At 46.8% G+C, this 21,327-nt stretch overlaps 1 protein-coding gene across 1 annotated transcript in view; it reads right to left on the minus strand.

Moving 5' to 3' along the window:
- LOC134934229 (uncharacterized) overlaps window positions 1-19,324 on the minus strand; it is a 157,644-nt gene extending 138,320 nt beyond the window's left edge. Inside the window, exon 1 of the mRNA XM_063929713.1 lies at window positions 19,258-19,324. Coding sequence (XP_063785783.1) covers window positions 19,258-19,324 — 67 coding nt within the window. The remainder of the gene's footprint in view (window positions 1-19,257) is intronic.
- Window positions 19,325-21,327: the final 2,003 nt, after the last annotated feature.

The raw sequence follows: 21,327 nt of genomic DNA on the forward strand, positions 1-21,327 counted from the left end.
ATAATTAAGAACCATTCTATGCTGAACCAGTTCTGTTTTATAAGCTTGAAGCTCCCTTCCGGTATACCTAAAAGTGTCATCATACATTTCTGTGATATTGTCTAACAAATTTGCAAGCGCAGAGATATATCTATAGTTCAGCACTCCTCTAGCGGTGCGAGTGAAATCTAACGCAAGTAGAACCTGAATCCCGGTGGATTCATGGATCAGATCAGAGGCCGGATGCTCTGTCCTTTCTGTCAGTTGCCTTTTAACTACGTGCTCGTAATGGGTGTGAGTATAAGGAGCTTGGGCACCACGGTGTATATCTTTCATTTTGGCATGTGATACAGTCATTACCTCAGGCAGTACTTTTCCAATATAACACAATCCTTCAAAGTTTGGGGCAAGCCACTTATACGCCTTCCTCCCGCATATGAAATATGCATCATCGGGGAGAACATATGGGACCGAGTAGGACATAACCATATTACACATCGTCCATGTGAAATCTCCTAACCCTAATTCTCCCATCTGTCTAGTACACGTATCCGTTTGTATGATATGTGCACAGTATCCTGGTGATACCTCTCCAACTCTCATGATCCTATTTCCTAGGGTATACCTATATCGGAAAGATTTTTCTCTACTGGCTATGTGGCGTATAAGCTCTGTATCTGTAGGCATTCTATCTGCTCTATATGAAAAGGTCATGGTTTGGTTACTCCATGACACTTCCTAATTTCCCGGCTTTCGGGGATTGGAAATGTTAAAACATATTAGGGATCTATCCACATGATATTGGTGGAGCTTCAAACTAGGAGGGCTGGAGATATTAAACCTCCTGTCCACCGGTCTCCCACCCTTTAGCTCAAGTACCTCCCCTATCGTTAAAGGGAATGGTACTAGTCCTGATTTGCTATGACCTTGAGGTACTTGAGAGCATACCCAACAATCTGTTTGATTTAACACACTACCCACTAAGGAGTGATAGTCACTCAATGGATGCCGGTCCATGTGGATATTAAAACTGGATTGGCATTTCTTGATGCACCCATCCTCAACTACATTGTCACAGAGCCTACAGATACAGTTTTCTTCAGCTAACAATCCTTCACAATTCCTTCTATTGTCAATGCTATCGGATCGTTTTCTGATACTCGCCTTTACTTGTTGATTAAGTTGTTCTTGGAAAACTACGCCTCCATCTTTGTCATCAGAACCCATTCCAGAACCTCCATGGTACTCTCGCCGGAACAGACTGCTCCCATCATGGTCAACAGGAAAATCCGGATCACAGTCTCTTGGGGCAAGTCCATCTTATAGGAGGAAACAGAGAAGAATGAGAAGGGGGAAAAAAATAATTGAGGGAGATGGGATGGGAAGTTGGTGAAAAACAATAAAAGGGAACAGGGAATCGACAACTGCTTTCGATCTTATGATTTTCAATGCTCAGGTGCCGCCTCAGTCCTCCTGGAACAGACACTCCAGTGATACAACTTCCTCTACCGTCTGCTCCTTATCACGGGACCTCTTTGGATCAGCAACCTTCTTACAGTGGGACGAATGAACCCAAGTCTCTCTCTCGGCAACCTTCAATGCTGTAGTGCTAGTCAATAAGACTTGGTATGGTCCTTCCCATCTGTCAATAAGGCAACCTGAGCATAGAAAATTCCGTATCATTACATAATCCCCAGGTTCAATGTCATGACAATTACTATCTGGTAAATCAGGAATCACTAACTTCAAATTATCATTTTGATTCCTTAGCTGTTTACTCATGTTAACCAGGTACTTTACAGTCACTTCATTGTTACACTTCAAATCATCCTGAGGGTTAATCATAACATGCGGTTGTCGACCAAACAAGATTTCAAAGGGAGACAGATTAAGAGGGGACCTGGGAGTGGTTCTGATGCTGTATAGTACAATGGGTAAAGCTTCTGGCCATGTCAATCCTGTTTCTGCCATAACTTTGCTTAGTTTATTTTTAATAGTGCTGTTCACTCTTTCCACCTTTGCACTCGCCTGGGGGCGATATGGAGTGTGCAGCTTACTATCAATTCCCATCAACTTACACATTCCTTGAAAGACATCACCTGTAAAATGGGTACCCAGTGGCGGATTTAGGGGGGGGGGCACCAAGGCACGTGCCCCCCCTGTCATTTTTAGTGCAGACTGACATGCGGACGAGTGTCCGCATGTCAGTCTGCGGTCTCGTTTCGTCCCCTGCTGTTAGGATGGACACGGAGGGCACAGTGCGCGCCTCTCCTGTGTCCCTCCTGTGTCTCCGGCGGCCGCTGGTCTCATAAAGGAAGTGCCGTTCGTGAGCACTTCCTTTATTACAGTGACCCGCGGCCGCCGGAGACCCAGGAGGGACACAGGAAGGCGTGCACTGTGCCCTCCGTGTCCCTCCTAACAGCAGGGGAGCGGGGGGAGCAGCGGCGGCGGCGGCGGAGGAAGGGGGGGGACGGGGGACGCACTGGGGGGGAATATCTGGCACTGGGGGCATATTTGCAGGGAGGGGGGGGGGCGAATATCTGGCACTGGGGACATATATGGCACTGGGGGGAATATCTGGCACTGGGGGCATATCTGGCACTGGGGGGGGGATATCTGGCACTGGGGGCATATGTGGCACTGGGGGGGGGATATCTGGCAGGGAAGGGATATCTGGCACTGGGGCATTGTCTGGCACTGGGGGCATATGTGGCACTGGGGGGGGGGAATATCTGGCACTGGGGCATATGTGGCAATGGGGGCATATATAGCTCTGGGGGCATATGTGGCACTGTCGGGGAATATCTGGCACTGGGGGTATATGTGTACCTGGCACATGGGGGGGGCTATATTTGGCACTGGGGGCATGTGAGTACCTGGCACCGTGGGGGAATATCTGGCACTGGGGACATATGTGGCACTGGGAGCACAGCCCTAGCAACAAGGACTACCTCCTAGCAACGAGCATGACACCCAGTGCATGAAACCCCTGGCAACGAGCATGACACCCAGTGCATGAAACCCCTGGCAACAAGCATGACACCCAGTGCATGAAACCCCTGGCAACGAGCATGACACCCTGAGCATGAAAACCCCTGGCACCGTGCATGGAACCAAGAGCATGAAACCCCTGGCAACGAGCATGACACCCAGTGCATGAAACCCCTGACAACGAGCAGGTATTTGAAAAGTAATTAGAAGCCTTACTGTAGGACTTAATGTGTAATGGGCATTACGGTGTGTGGCATAATGTATCACGGACATTGCGGTGTGTGTCATAATGTGTCGCAGGCATTACGGTGTATGGTATACTCTATCGCTGGCATTGTGATATGTGGTATAATGTCTCAGGGTCATTGCAGTGTGTGGCATAATGTATCACGGACATTGCGGTGTGTGCCATAATGTGTCAGGCATTACGGTGTGTGGTATACTATATCACGGGCATTGTGGTATGTGGTATAATGTCTCAGGGTTATTACAGTGTGGCATAATATATAACGGGCATTGCGGTGTGTGGCATAGGGTATAACGGGCATTGCGGTATGTGTCACAGGCATTACGGTGTATGGTATACTATATCACGGGCATTGTGGTATAATGTCTCAAGGTCATTGCAGTGTGTGACATAATGTGTCCCAGACATTGTATGTGCTATAATGTATCAGGGGCAGTGCAGTGTGTAGCATAATGTATAACGGGCATTGCGATTCCTGTCATAATGTGTCACAGGCATTACGGTGTGTGGCATAATGTGTCTGGGGCATTACAGTGTGTGCATATTGTGTCATGTGCATTATTGTGTGTGGAATAATGTCTAAGGGCCATTGCAGTATGTGGAATAATGTATACTGGGCATTACTATAAGGAGGAAAAATGACAAATAATGTAAGGGGCATGAATCAGGATTATTTTTCTTTTCTGTGGTGGCCAACGTCTGGGCGTGCAGGTTGCAAAACTGGGGTATAAGGTAGTCTTTTCCTGCAATACCACGCCCATTCCAACGAAGCCACGCCCATTCCAACGAAGCCACGTCCCTTATGGTGCCCCCCCTGTAATTTTTTTCTGGATCCGCCCCTGTGGGTACCCCTATCACTTTCAATTATTCTAGGGATACCGTATCTACATACAAATTCCTGCACCATTTTCTTAGCAGTAAACATAGCGGTATTTGTGGCCGCAGGAAATGCTTCGACCCAATTTGAGAATACATCTATACAAACAAGTACATATTTCAAATTTCGACAAGGGGGTAATTGTATAAAGTCAATCTGTATTACCTGAAAAGGGCCGCCTGTAGGTGGGATATGAGATGGTTCTGTTGGTATTGCCTTTCCGATATTCTTCCTCAAACAGGTAAGGCATGACATTGCTCTCTTACCTGCATGGGATGAAAATCCTGGGGCGCACCAATATGCTCTTACCAACTTACACATTCCCTCCTTGCCCAGATGAGTCAGCCCGTGTGCTGCTTCAGCTAAACATGGAAGATATGCTCTGGGGGCCACTGGTTTACCATGTCCATCTGTCCAGAGTCCTGAGGACTCCTGGCCATATCCTTTTGCCTTCCAGACTGCCTTTTCCTGTGTGGAACACAAATTTTGCATTTCACACAACTTCTGTGTGTTGATGGTATTAAATACCATCAATTGTGTGGTGTCTGTCTGTCTGGGGGTACCAGCTGCTAACTTAGCAGCTTCGTCTGCTCGGCTGTTACCAAGTGATACTGGGTCCTGGCTATATGTGTGTGCTTTACACTTGATAACAGCCACTCTGTCGGGTTCCTGTATCGCTGTTAGAAGCCTTTTGATGTGAGCTGCATGCGCTACCGGTGTACCAGCTGCCATCATGAAATTTCTGAGGCGCCATAGGGCTCCGAAATCATGGACTACCCCGAAGGCGTATCTAGAATCGGTGTAGATATTGGCTGACTTGCCCTTAGCCAATTCACATGCTCTGGTTAGGGCAACCAGTTCAGCAACCTGGGTTGAGTGAGGTGGGCCTAGCGGTTCTGCTTCTATGGTGCCTTGGTCATCTACGACTGCGTATCCAGTACACAAGTCTCCCGAGTCTGACTGTCTGTGACAACTACCGTCAGTGTAGAAAGTAAGATCTACGTCTTCCAGTGGGTTGTCACTGATGTCAGGCCTTGCCGTGAAATTTTGGGTCAAATATTCCATACAATCATGCATGTCATCTTTTGTATTAAATCTCCTTCCCCACCACTCTCATCCTCCACCCTTTGTGCCTGTCCAGGCACACCTGGGAGATATGTTGCAGGATTTAATGCACTGCATCTCCTTATGGTGATGTTTACGGGGGCCATTAGTGCCAATTCCCATCTTGTAAACCGCGCTGATGAGACGTGTCTGGTTTGGGCAGAATTTAGCAAGGCTGACACTGCATGTGGTGTATGAATTGTGAGGTTGTGACCTAGCACTACATCTTTGCTTTTTGTTACTAGCAATGCTATCGCAGCAACGCTTCGCAAGCATGTGGGGAGGGAACGCGCTACCGTATCTAGCTGTGCGCTGTAGTATGCTACCGGCCTGCTGGCATCACCGTGCTTTTGGGATAGGACGCCTGCCGCGCAACCAGCACTTTCTGTTCCGTACAGCTCAAAGGGTTTCCCATAGTCTGGCATACCTAATGCTGGTGCCTGCGTTAGGCACTGTTTAAGTCTCTCAAATGGCACCTCGGACTCGTCTGTATGCGAAATCCAATCAGGTTTGTTTGAGGAGACCATCTCCTGCAAAGGTAATGCTAGAATGGAAAATCCTGGGATCCAGTTACGGCAATACCCACACATTCCTAAAAACGTTCTGATCTGTTGCTGGGTTTGTGGCAGAGTCATGTCTCTAATTGCTTGAATTCTATCAGAGGTCAGGTGTCTCAGTCCTTGTGTTAGACAGTGTCCTAAATATTTTACTTTAGTCTGGCATAATTGCAACTTGTCTTTGGAAACCTTGTGTCCTGTGTCTGAAAGATGAAACAGGAGCTGTTTCGTATCCTTCAGGGACGCTTCCAATGAATCTGAACACAGTAGTAAATCGTCCACGTACTGTATCAATATTGATCCACTCTCTGGTTGGAAAGACTGTAAACAATCATGCAAAGCCTGGGAAAATATACTTGGACTGTCTATGAAACCTTGTGGTAATCGAGTCCATGTGTATTGGACTCCTCTGTATGTAAATGCAAACAAATATTGGCTGTCAGGGTGCAGAGGTACCGAGAAGAAAGCGGAGCAGAGGTCAATAACAGTGAAAAATTTCGCAGTGGGAGGGATTTGCATAAGGATGACAGCTGGATTTGGCACAACGGGGAACTGACTCTCAACTATTTTGTTAATCCCCCTTAGATCCTGCACTAGCCGGTAACCCCTCCCCCCACTCTTTTTCACAGGGAAGATGGGACTATTGGCAGTGCTGGATGTTCTTACCAGAATGCCCTGTTGTAGCAAGCGCTCTATTACGGGATATACTCCTAACTCCACCTCTGGCTTCAGAGGGTATTGTGGGATTTTTGGAGCTATCCTACCATCTTTTACTTGCACAACTACCGGAGCTACGTTTGCCATTAATCCAGTGTCCTGTCCATCTTTAGTCCAAAGTGACTCTGGTATCTGGGATGTCATCTCTTCTACTTGGGATGGAGTCCTATTTGTCATAACGGTATGTGTCATTAATTTTGATGGGGAGTCTAACATGTCTCGTACTTCCTGAGCGTGATTCTCAGGTATGTCCAAGAATACACCTTCAGGAGTACAATAAATGACGCACCCCATTTTACACAATAAGTCTCTTCCCAGGAGATTAGTAGGTGCCGATGCAGCCAGCAAAAAGGAATGCTTGGTATGTAAAGGCCCTATTGTAATCTCTGCTGGTTTGCTAACAGGGTAATGCTGGACTACTCCCGTTACTCCCATGGCTGGAATTGTCTTACCAGTGGTTCTCATGCCCACTGTCGAATTTATCACTGATTTGGCCGCCCCCGTATCTACAAGAAAGTTTAATGATTTACCAGCTACATTAATTGCAATTTCGGGTTCACTTCCAAGACTTGCAATCAATTTTACTGGCTGCAGATTACAGGTATGGCCACACCCCTATTGGGTGTGGTGACCTCCCTGAATCCCGCTGGCAGCAACTACTTGTGAAGGGGTTAACTGGGAACTGCCAGAAGCTTGCCAGTCTCCTTTTGGGGGATATCTTTTTGTTTCCCCTGTATGTGGCTCATAACTCCGTCTCTGCGGACCCTGATCCCAATGTCGTGTGTCATGTCGTGGTCTAGGGGGTTGGTATGATTTTTGTGAATTTTTCACTCTACAGTCTCGTGCCATGTGTCCCTGTCTATGACAAGAATAACAAGTTACCACATTTGACTTACCCACAGGGTTTGGTGATTTATACAAAGGCTGCCTTGTGGTCAGGGCCTGTATACTTACGGCCATTAACTTATCACCTTGTAATTCCCTGTGTCTGGTGATATTCCGATCGTGATCAATAGCTGCCTCTCTCAAAGTAGCCACCGACAGACCTCGCCAGCATGGTTGTGTGGTCTGTACCCTTGTCTTTAATGCTTCTTTTAAACCATCCATTAGCACAGATACTGCTACTTCTCTATGATTTATGTTGGTTTTAATGTCCTCTATGCCTGTGTATTTAGCCATATCTAGTAATGCCCTGTGAAAATACTCTGCAGCTGTTTCTGACTCCTTTTGTTTAATGGAGAAAATTTTGTTCCATTTAACTACAGCTGGAAAATACTCATTTAACTGTAAATTTATTCTTTTTACATTGTCTTGGTTGTACACATCTGTAAGGGGTACATCCTGATCCAATCCACAGTCAGCTAAAAATTGAGCTGAGTCGACATTGGAGGGTAAACATGCCCTAAGCAGTATCTGCCAGTCTTTGTTATTGGGCTCTACAGTGTTCCCTAGGTCTCTGATGTATTTCTGGCTAGCAACTAGATCTTTTCTAGGATCAGGGAATTCAGACACTATGGTTCTTAATTCCATTCGGGAAAATGGGCTGTACATGGCAATGTTTCTGATAGGAGTGACTCCTGTAGTGTCCGTTTTCCCATTTGGCACTGCTATTACCCTAACGGGATTCAGCCTAACAACATCATTCTGAGTAGATTCTACAGCCTGTGGTGAAATGGTTTCAGCATAGTGTAAGGTGCCGTACTTACCGGTTGATACGACCTCACCTGTCCCTCCGCTAGGGGCCTTTGATACTAATCTTAAGGGTTGGGCCGTGCCTACTGTTGTTTCTGATTTGGTGGCTGCTAGAGAGAGCGCCGATATTGTTGCCGATTCGTCCTCTTGATCACACTCCTGGGGAAAGTTTAAAACAGGGTACAACTTGCACGGGTTAATATTTGCATTAGTTAACTTATTAACATTATCTTTAACATTTATACAGTTGCTAAGTGTTTGTTTGTTACATCCTAGTGCGTCATTCTCCGCAACCAATTTCTCTCCTGATATATATGGTGGTGGCTATCAGTTTCCTGATAGGGTTAGATCCCGCCGCCTGAGCCAATCCTCTCTGTATTTCACCCTCCTGTTCCCATAACTGCAAATAATCATAATGTTTGATTCGTCTCTTTGTTGATTTAATGAGACATATCCTCCTCCTTAGATTCAGTAACACATCTGGGCTAAAGCTACCTACTCTTGGGAACTTCTCCCCGTCATGTACCGTCATTCTCTCCCATTCATCACATAAAACCTCTGTGTGTGAATCGTATTTTTCACACATTACATACCTTGCCGACCCGATTGGTCGGTTTACTGAATCAACCCGAACCGAGGTTGATCGCCCCCTACCTGAACAACTGGCCCCCATAGCTTGCAGGTGTTGCTTTCTTCAGCGAACCCTTACAAAAAACCAAAATGTTCAAGATAGGCTGACGGTGGCGGTTTACCGAGTACCCCACTCACTCGCCCACGCCGACCAATACGACCTACACACTGCCCTAGTGCTGGCGTACTCGACCCAGGGCCCCTGCGACCTGAACCTCTATTTACTGGAACATGCGAGGGTGATCCGCAGAGCACTTACTCTTTCCAGTAACTATTGGTTGTTGGATAGTTCCTTAGTGACCAGCGAACTTCCCTTAAAATAAAAAATTACACAGATCACGTTAGAATGTACAAATAGCGTTTAAGACCCCTTTCGTTCACAAATGGAACTAGGTCAGATTACTAACTAATGCACACAATTACGTGCGGTACAATCGTTCAGCACATAAGCAACTAATCTTATGTACGGAGCGACCAACGGAATTGAAAATTACGGCTGCGAACTCCTTCAGCCAGAGCTTTATGGCCTATATGGGTTCCGCACCAACCCTTCCTGGTGTTGTGCTACTTGTCTCTATAGCGGACTTCTTAGTCTGCTGTAACTGGACCTCCTGGTCTTGTTATAAGACCTCCTGGTCTGCTACAGTATGACCTCCTGGTCTGCTACACTCTAATGCTCAAATTTTATGTTTAACAAGGGATGCCTCCCTAGCCACCATGCACGTCACTTACATGTATGTACCTCACGAGAACTCGACTTCTTGTGGTTCAACCTCAAAAATTGTAGAACTTATATATGCAAACACTCACTCACCACATGTACACTTTTACTTTTGTTTCTATTTCTTTCTATTTCTGCGCAGAAATTTCTTTCCTTTAGACCAGATGAGTTGTAAATTGGAGAAGGATCTATTAGCTTAAATTTCGGACACTAAAATCGACTTGCGCTATTTATCGCGTTGCCACCTTTTCGCCTGTTAAAATAATACTATCGTGCGATTTGAGTTACGTGGGCGTACCCAGACGCTCCGTTGCGTAATATACGCTGCAAGCGTCGGCCTTTGGGTTGCGTACGCGGGTCTCAGTCTTTTGTTAGAGACACGTGTACACAATGCAGATATCCACCGTAACACAATTTACACGTTTATCAATGTAGACGATCCTCGATCATCTACCGAGCACCACACAGATCTCTCCTTGTATCTTTAGGCAGAGCTGTGTGCGTGCTTTTCAATTTACACCTTAATGTATTATTTTTACTCTTTAACTATTAAATAGCGACAAATCTCTCTTAGCACGTTTATCAATTATAAAATGGCAAACAGGAGAGTGATATGAAAACACACGAAAAGAAATGCAGATATATGCATGATTGCGTACGCAAAACAGAAATAAACAGTTTTAAAAGACACTAGCGTGTTGTTCTTACCTCCGGTTCCGGATCCCTCAGCACCCTTTACTAAGCGAAGCAGACGCTTATCCAGGCAGCACTACGAGGAATACGATCTCCCGCCCTTTGCTGATGGATAATGTCTGCTGAAATTACCTAGTACAGATATGTGAAGGACGGACGAGCCGCCAATTGATAAAGCTAAATATTTATCTTACTTAAAACCCTTTAAGAGGTCTAAGAACACTGTACGCTAGTGACGTATGGAATACCGTAAGGGAACGCACGTTGCGTAACAATCGCTTAGCCGTAGTCGAGACGCTCAAGCGTCACGTTCGCTCACGGCCAAGAGATCACAGGCAGGCACGCTATTGGCTGCCGACTAACGTAATGGTTCGCTATTAGCGTAACGGACGCTCGGGACCACGAGGAGATCACCAGCGGCGCAGACGCTCACAATGTTAAACCTTTATAACTATACCATAAAATAGTGTATTATGCAGTAAACCTTGGTGTAGTGTTAGGGTGTAAATGTAACACAGTGTAACCTTATTAACTTAAAAGCTGTTTGAGCGTCTCCGACGCTCTGAGAATACTTAGAAATATAAGAAATACACAGATACCGGGCTTTGGTTCTAACACCTTATATATACGTTCTATTTGCAAAAGAATAATACAATACAAGTCATACACTACCAATATAACATAGACTAACTAACCAGATAACTACACTTAAAATACAATAATGGTACAATAACACTTTAAGAGGAAAAGAGAGAAAAGGGAGAAGAGAGAGAGAGAGAGAGAGATATGGCTCACAATAACAATAAAGACAATATGATTGCGGAGAAAACTTACGCACAAAGGGAACAATCGCATGCGCCTTTCTGAATATCCAGCTCCCGATTATCAGTGATGAGAATCGTTGAAGAGAGTGAGTTGGATCAGATCGGCTTGTCTATTTATGCCCCACACACAATACAATACAATGGTCCCTACAATCTCATTGTTCATTGGACACAGGAATTCGTCTTCGCATTATAACAAAAGGTCATAGGTTGATTCATACAGGTGGGCTGTGACTATTTCCAACTGCTCAGGTGGGTGGGAAACTAGGTTTCCCGCCGCATGGATAAGTGAGTGCAAATAATAGTAAAAGTACATAAACTTCTTATGTCCATAACTATTCGCACGAGCGATTAATCCGCTTCAAACCAACACCGGAATATTGCTAATTAAATATTCTTCCGGTGGATACTAAACACCACTGTATAACCCATGTCTGACCCTTCGTATCAAACAAAGAGGGATCTCTTTGTCTATGAACATGCTACATTAACTAAACTTTCAGATTCTATCAAAGGGACCATAATCTACAAAATACATTATATGGTAAAAATATGTAACGATTGAGTCGCACGCTAGGCGCACATAAACTCTACCGTAAATGCGCATACCGTGCGCCTGCGGGTGCACGTAACAGCGGGTATGCGCACGCACGGGAGAGCGTACGCATGCGCAGCGCGGACATGTATGAGGAGCAAATATGGCAGTGTGCATCATGATATTTTTCTGACTTTGACACCAGCTTAACTCGAAAAGGGGCAGATCATTCCAACTGGTCAGAAGATGCCTTGGCTGCGTTTCAGAAAATCAAGCAGGTTTTCATGACCTCCCCAGTTCTGTCACAACCAGACGTTAACAAGCCATTCGAGTTGGAGGTAGATGCTTCTACAGTGGGAGTCGGAGCTGTTCTCTCCAAAGTGGGGGTTGATAGGAAGATTCACCCTTGTGGGTTTTTCTCTCGCAAATTCCTTCCTGCGGAAGTTAATTACTCCATCGGTGACCAAGAACTACTGGCGATCAAGCTGGCTCTGGAGGAGTGGAAGTATCTCCTGGAAGGAGCAAAGTTCCCATTTAACATCTATACGGATCACAAGAACCTCCTCTACCTAAAGGCAGCCCAGTGTCTTAATCCTCGCCAGTTCCGGTGGGCAATGTTCTTCTCTCGTTTCAACTTTAAGCTTAATTTCCGTCCAGGTTCTCAGAATACCAAAGCTGATGCTCTGTCTCGTTCTATGGAATCCGAAAAGGAGATTTCCGATCCAGTTCCGCATTCTATTTTGAATCCAGTTGTGTTTGCCTTGTTTCAAGTTACTCCTGTTCCGCCTCCTGGCAAGATTTTTGTTTCCCCTGAGCTTCGTTCTAAATTGCTGTCTTGGGCTCATCAGTCCAAGTTTACAGGGCATCCTGGTGTCCTAAAGACTTTCAAGTTCCTGTCTGAAACTTACTGGTGGCGGAAAATGAAGGTCGACATCAAGGACTTTGTGGCATCCTGCCCCAAGTGTGCCCAGCATAAGACTCCCAGACAGTCTCCGGCAGGTCAGTTACAACCATTATCTGTACCCAGCCATCCGTGGTCTCACCTGTCCATGGACTTCATCTCCGATCTACCCTCCTCTCAAGGATTCAATACCATCTGGGTAGTTATTGACAGGTTTACCAAAATGAACCATTTTGTTCCACTCCAAGGTCTTCCTTCCACTCCAAAACTTGCTCAAGTCTTCCTACGGGAGATTTTCCGCTTACATGGACTGCCTACTGAAATCATGTCTGACCGTGGAGTTCAGTTTGTAGCAAGGTTTTGGAGAGCCCTCTGTTCTGCCCTACAAGTTAAGCTTAAATTTTCGTCAGCCTACCACCCTCAGATGAATGGACAGACGGAAGTTTGCATCACGCTTCATTTGTCCTTTTTCTATTGGCAAATTCATCAGTCCTGTAGCGTACAAGCTCAAATTGCCTCCTTACTTGCGGATACCTAATGCCTTTCATGTCTCTCTCCTTAGACCCTTGATCCTGAATCGGTTCCAAAGAGCTCTTCTAGTTGGCCCCAAAGTACGAACCCTACAGGGCATTAAGTTCGAAATAGAGAAGATTCTGGATTCCCGTTGCCGGTACGGTCGTCTGCAATATCTAATTGACTGGTCCGGTTATGGTCCTGAGGAGAGGAGTTGGGTAAATGCTACAGATGTTCATGCTCCAAGGTTGGTCCATGTTTTCCACAGAAATCATCCTTCCAAGCCACGTGGGTGTTCGGTGCCCACCCATAAAGGAGGGGGTACTGTCAGGAATCGACTTACCACAGCTGCATCTGTCCGATGGTGCGGTCCCCGTCCGGGGTCTCTACGTCTCGCTGTCACTGGTCGCCTTGTCACCGGACGTCATCTTGGGCTCCTGTTGTCAGCGTGCATGCATGCACGCCGCGTTTCCGCCGGGCCGCGGCATGGGCGCCACCATGACAGTTTTCATCAGACTACCGCACCGGCCAATCCAGAGCTTGGCCGCACCTCCTCATTCACTTCCCACCAATACCTACAGACCGGGGGGTATATCAGGAGCAGCAGGGTGAGTCAGTCCTTGTCCTGGACTTCGTGTCACTCCTATGACCTGTGTCTCTGGCTCTGTTCTCCAGTTCCTCCGTTTACCTGCTTGCCTTCCAGTTTGTTCCTGTACTACCGTGGAACTACAAGCACCAGCAACCCTTGCCCTTGTTCTAGCTTCACACCTTTACCAGCTACAGTGTGCTCCAGTCCTCTGCAGTAGAGACTCTCCTCCAGGTGCATCTCGTCATCTACACCTGTTCATCAGCCTGCAAGCTGCCAGTGTTATTCAAACTGCACTGAGAACTTTAACACTTGTCTCCTGCAATTGCTACCAGGTTTGCTATTTCCACCAACATCTCTGCTGGCTCCACGGTCCAACAACTATTGGTTCCCATACCGACACATCGATCCCCTGATAGATTGAACTTACCATACGGACTTTGCCATAGACTCTCAGCTTCTACGCTGCATATTCACAATTGCATTTGTTTCTGTTGTTATCAAGTATTCCTGCTGCCATATTGTTTAAAGCCTACTGTTTAATAAACAACATTGCGCACATGCGCAGGAATCCAATCCGGCCTCCTCACTTCTTCCATCCTACCTCCACTGACCCACTAGCGCCCCCTCCGGGGACACAAACTAAACAGAACCTGACAAGCAGTAGATGTGGTCTTTGTAGATTTTGCAAAAGCCTTTGATACAGTGCCTCACAGGAGACTGATCATCAAATTAAGGGAATTTGGACTAGGAATACTATTTGTACAGGGATAGGTAATTGGCTGGATAACAGGGTACAACAAGTAGTGGTCAATGGAATGTCCTCCAGCTGGACACCAGTAGTCAGCGGAATACCACAAGGGTCCGTACTTGGCCCGCTACTGTTCAATATATTTATTAATGATCTAGGAATAAGCCTGGGAAGCACAGTGTCAATCTTTGCAGATGATGCTAAACTGTGTAAGGTAATTAATTTAGAAATCGATGTGGAGTCTCTACAGAAATACTTATGTAAACTTGAAACCTGGGCATCTAAATGGGGAATTAGGTTCAATATTGAAAAATGCAAAGGTATGCACTTTGGGATTAAAAACAAATTTGCACCCTACACACTCAATGGTGAAAATATAGGGGTAACAGTAGTGGAAAAATATTTTGGGGCTCATAACAGTACACAATGTCAAAATGCAGCAAAGAAGGTAAGTAAAGTCCTTGCGTGCAGAAAACGAGGTATTGAGACAAGGGACGAGGATGTAATCCTGCCTCTGTATAAATCATTGGTATGTCCACCACTGGAATATTGTGTTCAATTTTGGGCACCATATTATAAAAAAAGATATCGGAAGCTCGAAAGAGTTAAAAGGCGTGCTACTAAACTGATTAAAGGGTTAGAGAAAATGGAGTATGAGGAAAGGCTTACTAAGTTAAATATGTATTCCCTTGAGAAGAGGAGACTAAGAGGAGACATTAATAATATCTTCAACTATGTAAAGGGTCAATATAAATAGTTAGCAAGGGATTTGTTTATTAATAAAACTCTGTATAGGACACGTGGGCACTCACTGAGGCTAGAGGAGAGAAAATTCCGTACACAACGTAGGAAAGGGTTCTTCACCGTAAGGGCAATAAGGATTTGGAGAAGATAATAATGGCAGACTCTTTAAATGCATTTAAAAACAGATCGGACAGTTTTCTAGCTGAAAAAGGTATCCAAGGCTATAGCATTTAATATATTGACATTATATATATGGTAGTGATACGAAAAGGAGATTTATGGCAGACTTACCATAGTTAAATCTCTTTCTGCGAGGTACACTGGATTCCACAGGGAATACATTGGGGTGTACAGTTGGATCTTGATCCGAGGCACCAACAGGCTAAAGCTTTGATTGTTTCCAGGATGCACTGCACCGCCTCCTCTATCACCCCACCTCCAGGCACAGGAGCGCAGTTTCGTTAATCAGTCCAATGCAGTAGCAGGTAAAAGAGACGGCAGATGTTAGTCACAAAGAACGACATTCTCACGACAGGAGAAGGGACCAGCGGCTAATGCCCTAAAAACCCAAAGAGGCTAAGTGCATCAGGGTGAGCGCCCTGTGGAATCCAGTGTACCTTGCAGAAAGAGATTTAACAAAGGTAAGTCTACCATAAATCTCCTTTTCTGCAGCGAGGTACACTGGGATTCCAAAGGGAATACATCAGGTATGTCCTAAAGCAGTTCCTCATGGGAGGGGATGCACTGTATCGGGCACAAGAACCCGGCATCCAAAGGAAGCATCCTGGGAGGCGGAAGAATCAAAGGCATAGAGCCTAATGAACGTGTTCATTGAGGACTAGGGCAGATATCGGGGGGGGGGGGGCTGTGGGGACTGGTGTCCTGGGCCCTTACAGACAGGGGGGCCCACCCCTGTCTACTAATACCAATACCTGTAGAGCTGCAGAGTGAAGACTTTTTAAAGCAAGCCTTCAACTGTGCATCAGCTCTCTATGAACCATTCCTGTAGGTCCGCAACACTCCACCTATAGGTAATATCGCAATATATGACATCACGTAGGTGTGGAGTATTGTGGCAGAATTTTATTTTGAGGAGGGGAGGGGCCCTGTCTCTTTTGTCAGTCCTGGGCCCCACAATTTCTGATGGCAGCCCTGCTGAGTACCACATAGCCACCTTGCACAATTGTTCAGCGGACACACCTCGGCGGTCCAAGAAAATCCAACAGACCGAGAAGAATGGGCTTTGATAGCAGCAGGAGCTGAGTCCAGCCTGCGCATAGGCTTGTGCAATCACCATTCTTATCCATCTGGCCAAGGTTTGCTTATTCGCAGGCCAGCCACGTTTATGAAAACTAAAAAGTACAAAAAGGGTATCTAACCTCCTGATAGAGGCAGCCCTCTCCACATAAATACGGAGAGCCCATACCACATCCAAAGACTGCTCTTTGGATGATAAACCAGAAGAGATAAAAGCCAGAACCACAATCTCCTGTTTAAGATGGAAAGAGGACACCACCTTAGGGAGATAACCAGGGCGAGTTCTAAGAACTGCCAGGTCACAGTGAAAAATCAGAAAGGTTGGACGACAGGACAAAGCGCCTAAGTCCAACACCCTCCTAGCAGAGGCAATAGCCAACAGAAAAACAACCTTAAGCGTAAGGCATTTAAGGTCCACAGACTCAAAAGGGTTCAAATGGAGACTCTATAAAACACCCTGAGTGAAAGTATGAATGTCAGGAATAGACACAATTTTCCTCTGAAACCACACCAACAAGGCAGATATATGAACTTTGAGGGAGGCCAGACGAAGGCCTAAGTCTAGGCCCTGTTACAAATAAGCCAAAAGTCTGGAAGTTCTGAAAGTATATGCATCATAGTTCTTACTAGCACACCAGGTGAAGTAAGAATTCCAAACCCTGTAATAAATCTGAGCTGAAGCCGGTTTACGGGCTTTTATCATAGTTTGGATGACCACCTCATAGACTCCTTTGGCTCTCAGGAGTGATGCTTCAAGAGCCACGCCGTCAAAGCCAGTCTGGCCAGGTCCGGGTAGACACAAGGGCCCTGAACGAGAAGGTCTGGGCGTTGAGGAAGTAGAAGAGGACGCTCGATCGATAGACCCTGCAGGTCTGAGAACCAATGCCGTCTGGGCCACGCTGGAGTGACTAGAAGTAGTATTCCTCCTTCTTGCTTGAACTTCTGTAGTACCCTGGGCAGGAGTGACACTGGAGGGAACACGTATGGCAGCCGAAAGTTCCATGGAATTGCCAGTGCGTCCACGAACACTGCTTGAGGATCCCTTGTCCTTGATCTGAAGACCAGAACTTTGTGATTGTGTCAAGACGCCATCAGGTCTACATCTGGTAGACCCCACTTGTCCACTAGGAGTTGAAAGACTTCTGGATGAAGACTCCACTCTCCAGGCATATATGTCCTGACGATTTAGGAAGACCGCTTCCCAGTTGAGGACTCCCGGAATGAACACTGCCGATATTGCTGGCAGGCGGCATTCCGCCCAAATGTAGAATATTTGACACTTCCATCATTGCCATGTGGCTTTGAGTGCTGCCTTGATGATTTATGTATGCCACCGTGGTGGCGTTGTCTGATTGTACTTGAACAGGCCTGTTCTGTACCAGAGGCAGAGCAAGCGTAAATGTATTGAACACTGCTCACAATTCCAGAATATTTATTGGGAGGAGAGATTCCTCCCTGGTCCACCGACTCTGGAGAGAGTGTTGCTCCGGCACCGTGCCCCAACCTCGCAGACTGGTGTCCCTTGTCCAGAGGATCCAGTTGGAGATCCAGAAGAGATGACCCCTGCTCAACTGTTGGTCCTGTAGCCACCAGTTCAGTGACAGATGAACCTCCGGAGTCAGGGAGATCATTTGAGACCTGATCCGATGAGGCAGGCCATCCCACCTGGAAAGGATTAACCTCTGCAGAGGGCAGGAATAAAATTGAGCGTACTATACCATGTCAAAAGCCGAGACCATGCAGTACTTGCATTGCTGAGTGTATCAACACTCTTGGGCGAGAGAGGAAGTATCTGATCCTGTCCCGAAGTTTCAGGACTTTCTTTGGAGACAGAAACAATCTCTGGCTGTGTGTGTCCAGCAGTGCACCCAGGTGCACCATGCTCCGAGCAGGGATCAGCGAGGACTTTTTCCAGTTGAAAAGCCACTTGTGGGCTTGTAGGAATTGGACCGTCTGTTCCAGATGACTGAGGAGAACATCTTGGGCGTTTGCCAGGATCAGCAAGTTGTCCAGATACGGCAGGATCCTGATTCCCTGATGGCAGAGAAGGGCCGTCATCACGGCCATGACCTTGGTGAAGATCAGAGGGGACGTGGCCAGTCCAAATGGCAGAGCCTGGAATTGATAATGTAGGTTGCCAATAGCAAACCAGAGTTATTGCTGATGCAATATAGCAATAGGTATGTGCAGGTAAGCATCCTGTATATCCAGTGATACCATATAGTCTTTGGGTTCCATGGACAGTACAATAGAGCGCAGAGTTTCCACACGGAATTTGGACACTCTCACAAATTTGTTCAATGATTTGAGGTTGAGTATCGGCCGGAAGGACCCATTTGGCTTTGGAACTAGAAACTGGGTCAAGTAGAAACCCCTGCCTCTCTGGGACAGAGGTACCGGCACTACCACTCCTGTGTCCACCTGCACAACCAAATGTAGAGCTTGCGCTTTCAACAGATCTGAAGGGATAACCATGGCGCAGAACTGGCGAGGGGGACATTTCTTTAAAGAGATTACGTACCCGTGAGAGACCACTTCCCTCACCCAGGCATCCGAAGTGGTCCTTAACCAGGCCTTGGAGAACTGCAGAAGTCTGCCTCCCACCCTGGGGTCCCCCAGGGAGAGGCCTGCCCCGTCATGCAGCAGGCTTGTCTTGTTTGGAAGCAGGCTGACAGGCGGCCCAGGATCGTTTAGGATTGGGCTTAGTGATTTTGGAAGCACGAGCCTGTCTCGGGTACGTCTGACCTTTTGCTTTCCCTGGAAGTCAAAAGGAACGAAAAGTGGTACTCTTAGCCTTCGGAGCAGAAGGATTAGTATTTGGGAGAAATACAGTCTTAGCAGTCGCCGAGTCAGTCACAATCTTGTTCAGATCCTCCCCAAAAAGGATGTCTTCCTTGAAAGGGAGCGCCTCCAAGGTCTTTTTGGAGTCCAGATTCACCTTCCAGGAACTTAACCCGCAGAATACGGCGAGCAAGGATAGATGTAGTAGATGCCTTGGCCGCCATAACACCTGCCTCAGAGGCCGCCTCCTGAATATAGTGGGAGGCTGTGGTAATATAAGACAGATATTGTCTGGCAGTGTCAGAAAAATCCTGAGGCAGCTCATTCTTAATTGCCTGAACTCATGCTTCAACTTCCTTTCGTGGCCCAGGAGACTGCTATAGTGGGTCTATGTACAGCACCTGTAAGGGAGTAAATAGACTTCAGGCATCCCTCCACACGCTTATCCGTCGGTTCCTTCAGTGAGGTGACAGTGGTGACAGGCAGAGTAGATGACACCACAGGACGGACGACATGAGAGTCCACCGGCGGTGGAGTTTCCCACTTCTTACTCAACTCCGCAGGGATAGTATAGCATATTTTTAGACAGGGAAAATGTCTTTCCTGGAGACGACCAGGATTCCTGACGTATGTCAATTAAATGGTCAGAATGTGGTAAGACTACTTTAGTAACCTTCTGACGTTTTAACTTATCAGGTCTCTTAGATGCAGCAGTGGGCTTGATCTCATTATCTATTTGGAGAATCAGCTTAATAGCCTCCACTAAGTCAGGAACATCAACCTGGGTTGTAGATTCCTCGTCAGAAGCGACTGTATCAGTGTCTGACGGATCAGTATATTCCCCATCCTCATCAGAAGAATTATCCAAAATATTTGTGGATTGTGAGGAAGAAATGGCCCGCTTAGATGACCCCTTGGCACCCGAGGGGCGTGAGGTAGACTTTTGTCTAACCAATGATTGACTTAGTTGTTGTAACTGGGTAGACAGAGTGTCAGCCCAAGGCGGATTAACTACAGGGACAATGTGTCGCTGCAATGGCACAGGAGGTCCCACAGGGGGCGTAAGACGTGTCACAAGCGTATTCAGCATACTTGAGAACGCTGCCCAAGGTGGGTCCTGGGTGCTGCGGGATGACCGGGAGCTGTATAGCATCCAGTGCCTGAACTATCAGCTAAAACTTCCCCATCAGGTAAATCCACGGTGCCAGCACTGCATGATGGAGAAGCGTCTGCGGATTTCCCGCCCTGTGTGGCAGACATTATAGGGACAGTACAATATAGCCAGATAAACACAATACCTGCAAATAACCCCCTGTGTTATGTGACAATAAACACAGGGCACAAACAAAGGATTTAAGCGGTAACTAACACTGTCTAATATGACATGTAGAATACTTAAGTGTCTGTAGTGTAAATGCACAGTGCTGATGAGACAGGCGGCTTTACAGAGGAGACAGTGCCCAGCAGTCCCGGAGATCAGCTCAGCTATCTGAAGACGGCGCCAAAATCTCTGTCAGGGAGTGAGGGAGAGTGAAATGTAGATCCAGGGCGGGAACACCAGCAGTAGATGGCGCCTGGAGATGGGGGAGGGGCTACAGGTTAGCGCCTTATCCCCAATGTTGGTCGTCACCACTGGGTACTGTGGAGCTTATGCAAAATGGATTTTAGTAAATCTGACCTATGTCTCTCTGTGCAGTACAGTGTCCACGCCAGCGGCGCGGTCAGTATACTGGGACTACTACTAGACCGCGATTTACCGGCGGGTCCCACCTGGGGGACCCTCTTACCTCCTCCCTGCTGTGCAGCCACGCGATCCTTGAGTGCGTCAGCGGTGGTGTGCCTGATGACCGGTACGCCTCCACTGCAAGTACCCGGGAACCAGGCCGCAGGAGTACGCAGCGCTGCTGGGGAGGTGATGGAGCCGCAGCACAGTATGTCACTTTGACATATAAAGTGCTGTGGCCCTTGAAGTCTTCTTAAAAAGCTCTTTTCAGGGCTGCCTAGCGCAGCCCCACCTGTTAGTGACCTAACAACTCACAAACTGAGCTCCAGTGCCTGGAGGCGGGGTTATAAAGGAGGCGGTGCAGTGCATCCTGGGAACAGTCAAAGCTTTAGCCTGTTTGTGCCACGGATCAAGATCCAACTCTACACCCCAAAGTATTCCCTGTGGAATCCCGTGTACCCCGTGAAACCATTATTTTCGGCTGATGCATTATAATGTGCACTG

This window comes from Pseudophryne corroboree, chromosome 6, assembly GCF_028390025.1.
Source record: "Pseudophryne corroboree isolate aPseCor3 chromosome 6, aPseCor3.hap2, whole genome shotgun sequence".
Lineage (NCBI taxonomy): Eukaryota > Metazoa > Chordata > Amphibia > Anura > Myobatrachidae > Pseudophryne > Pseudophryne corroboree.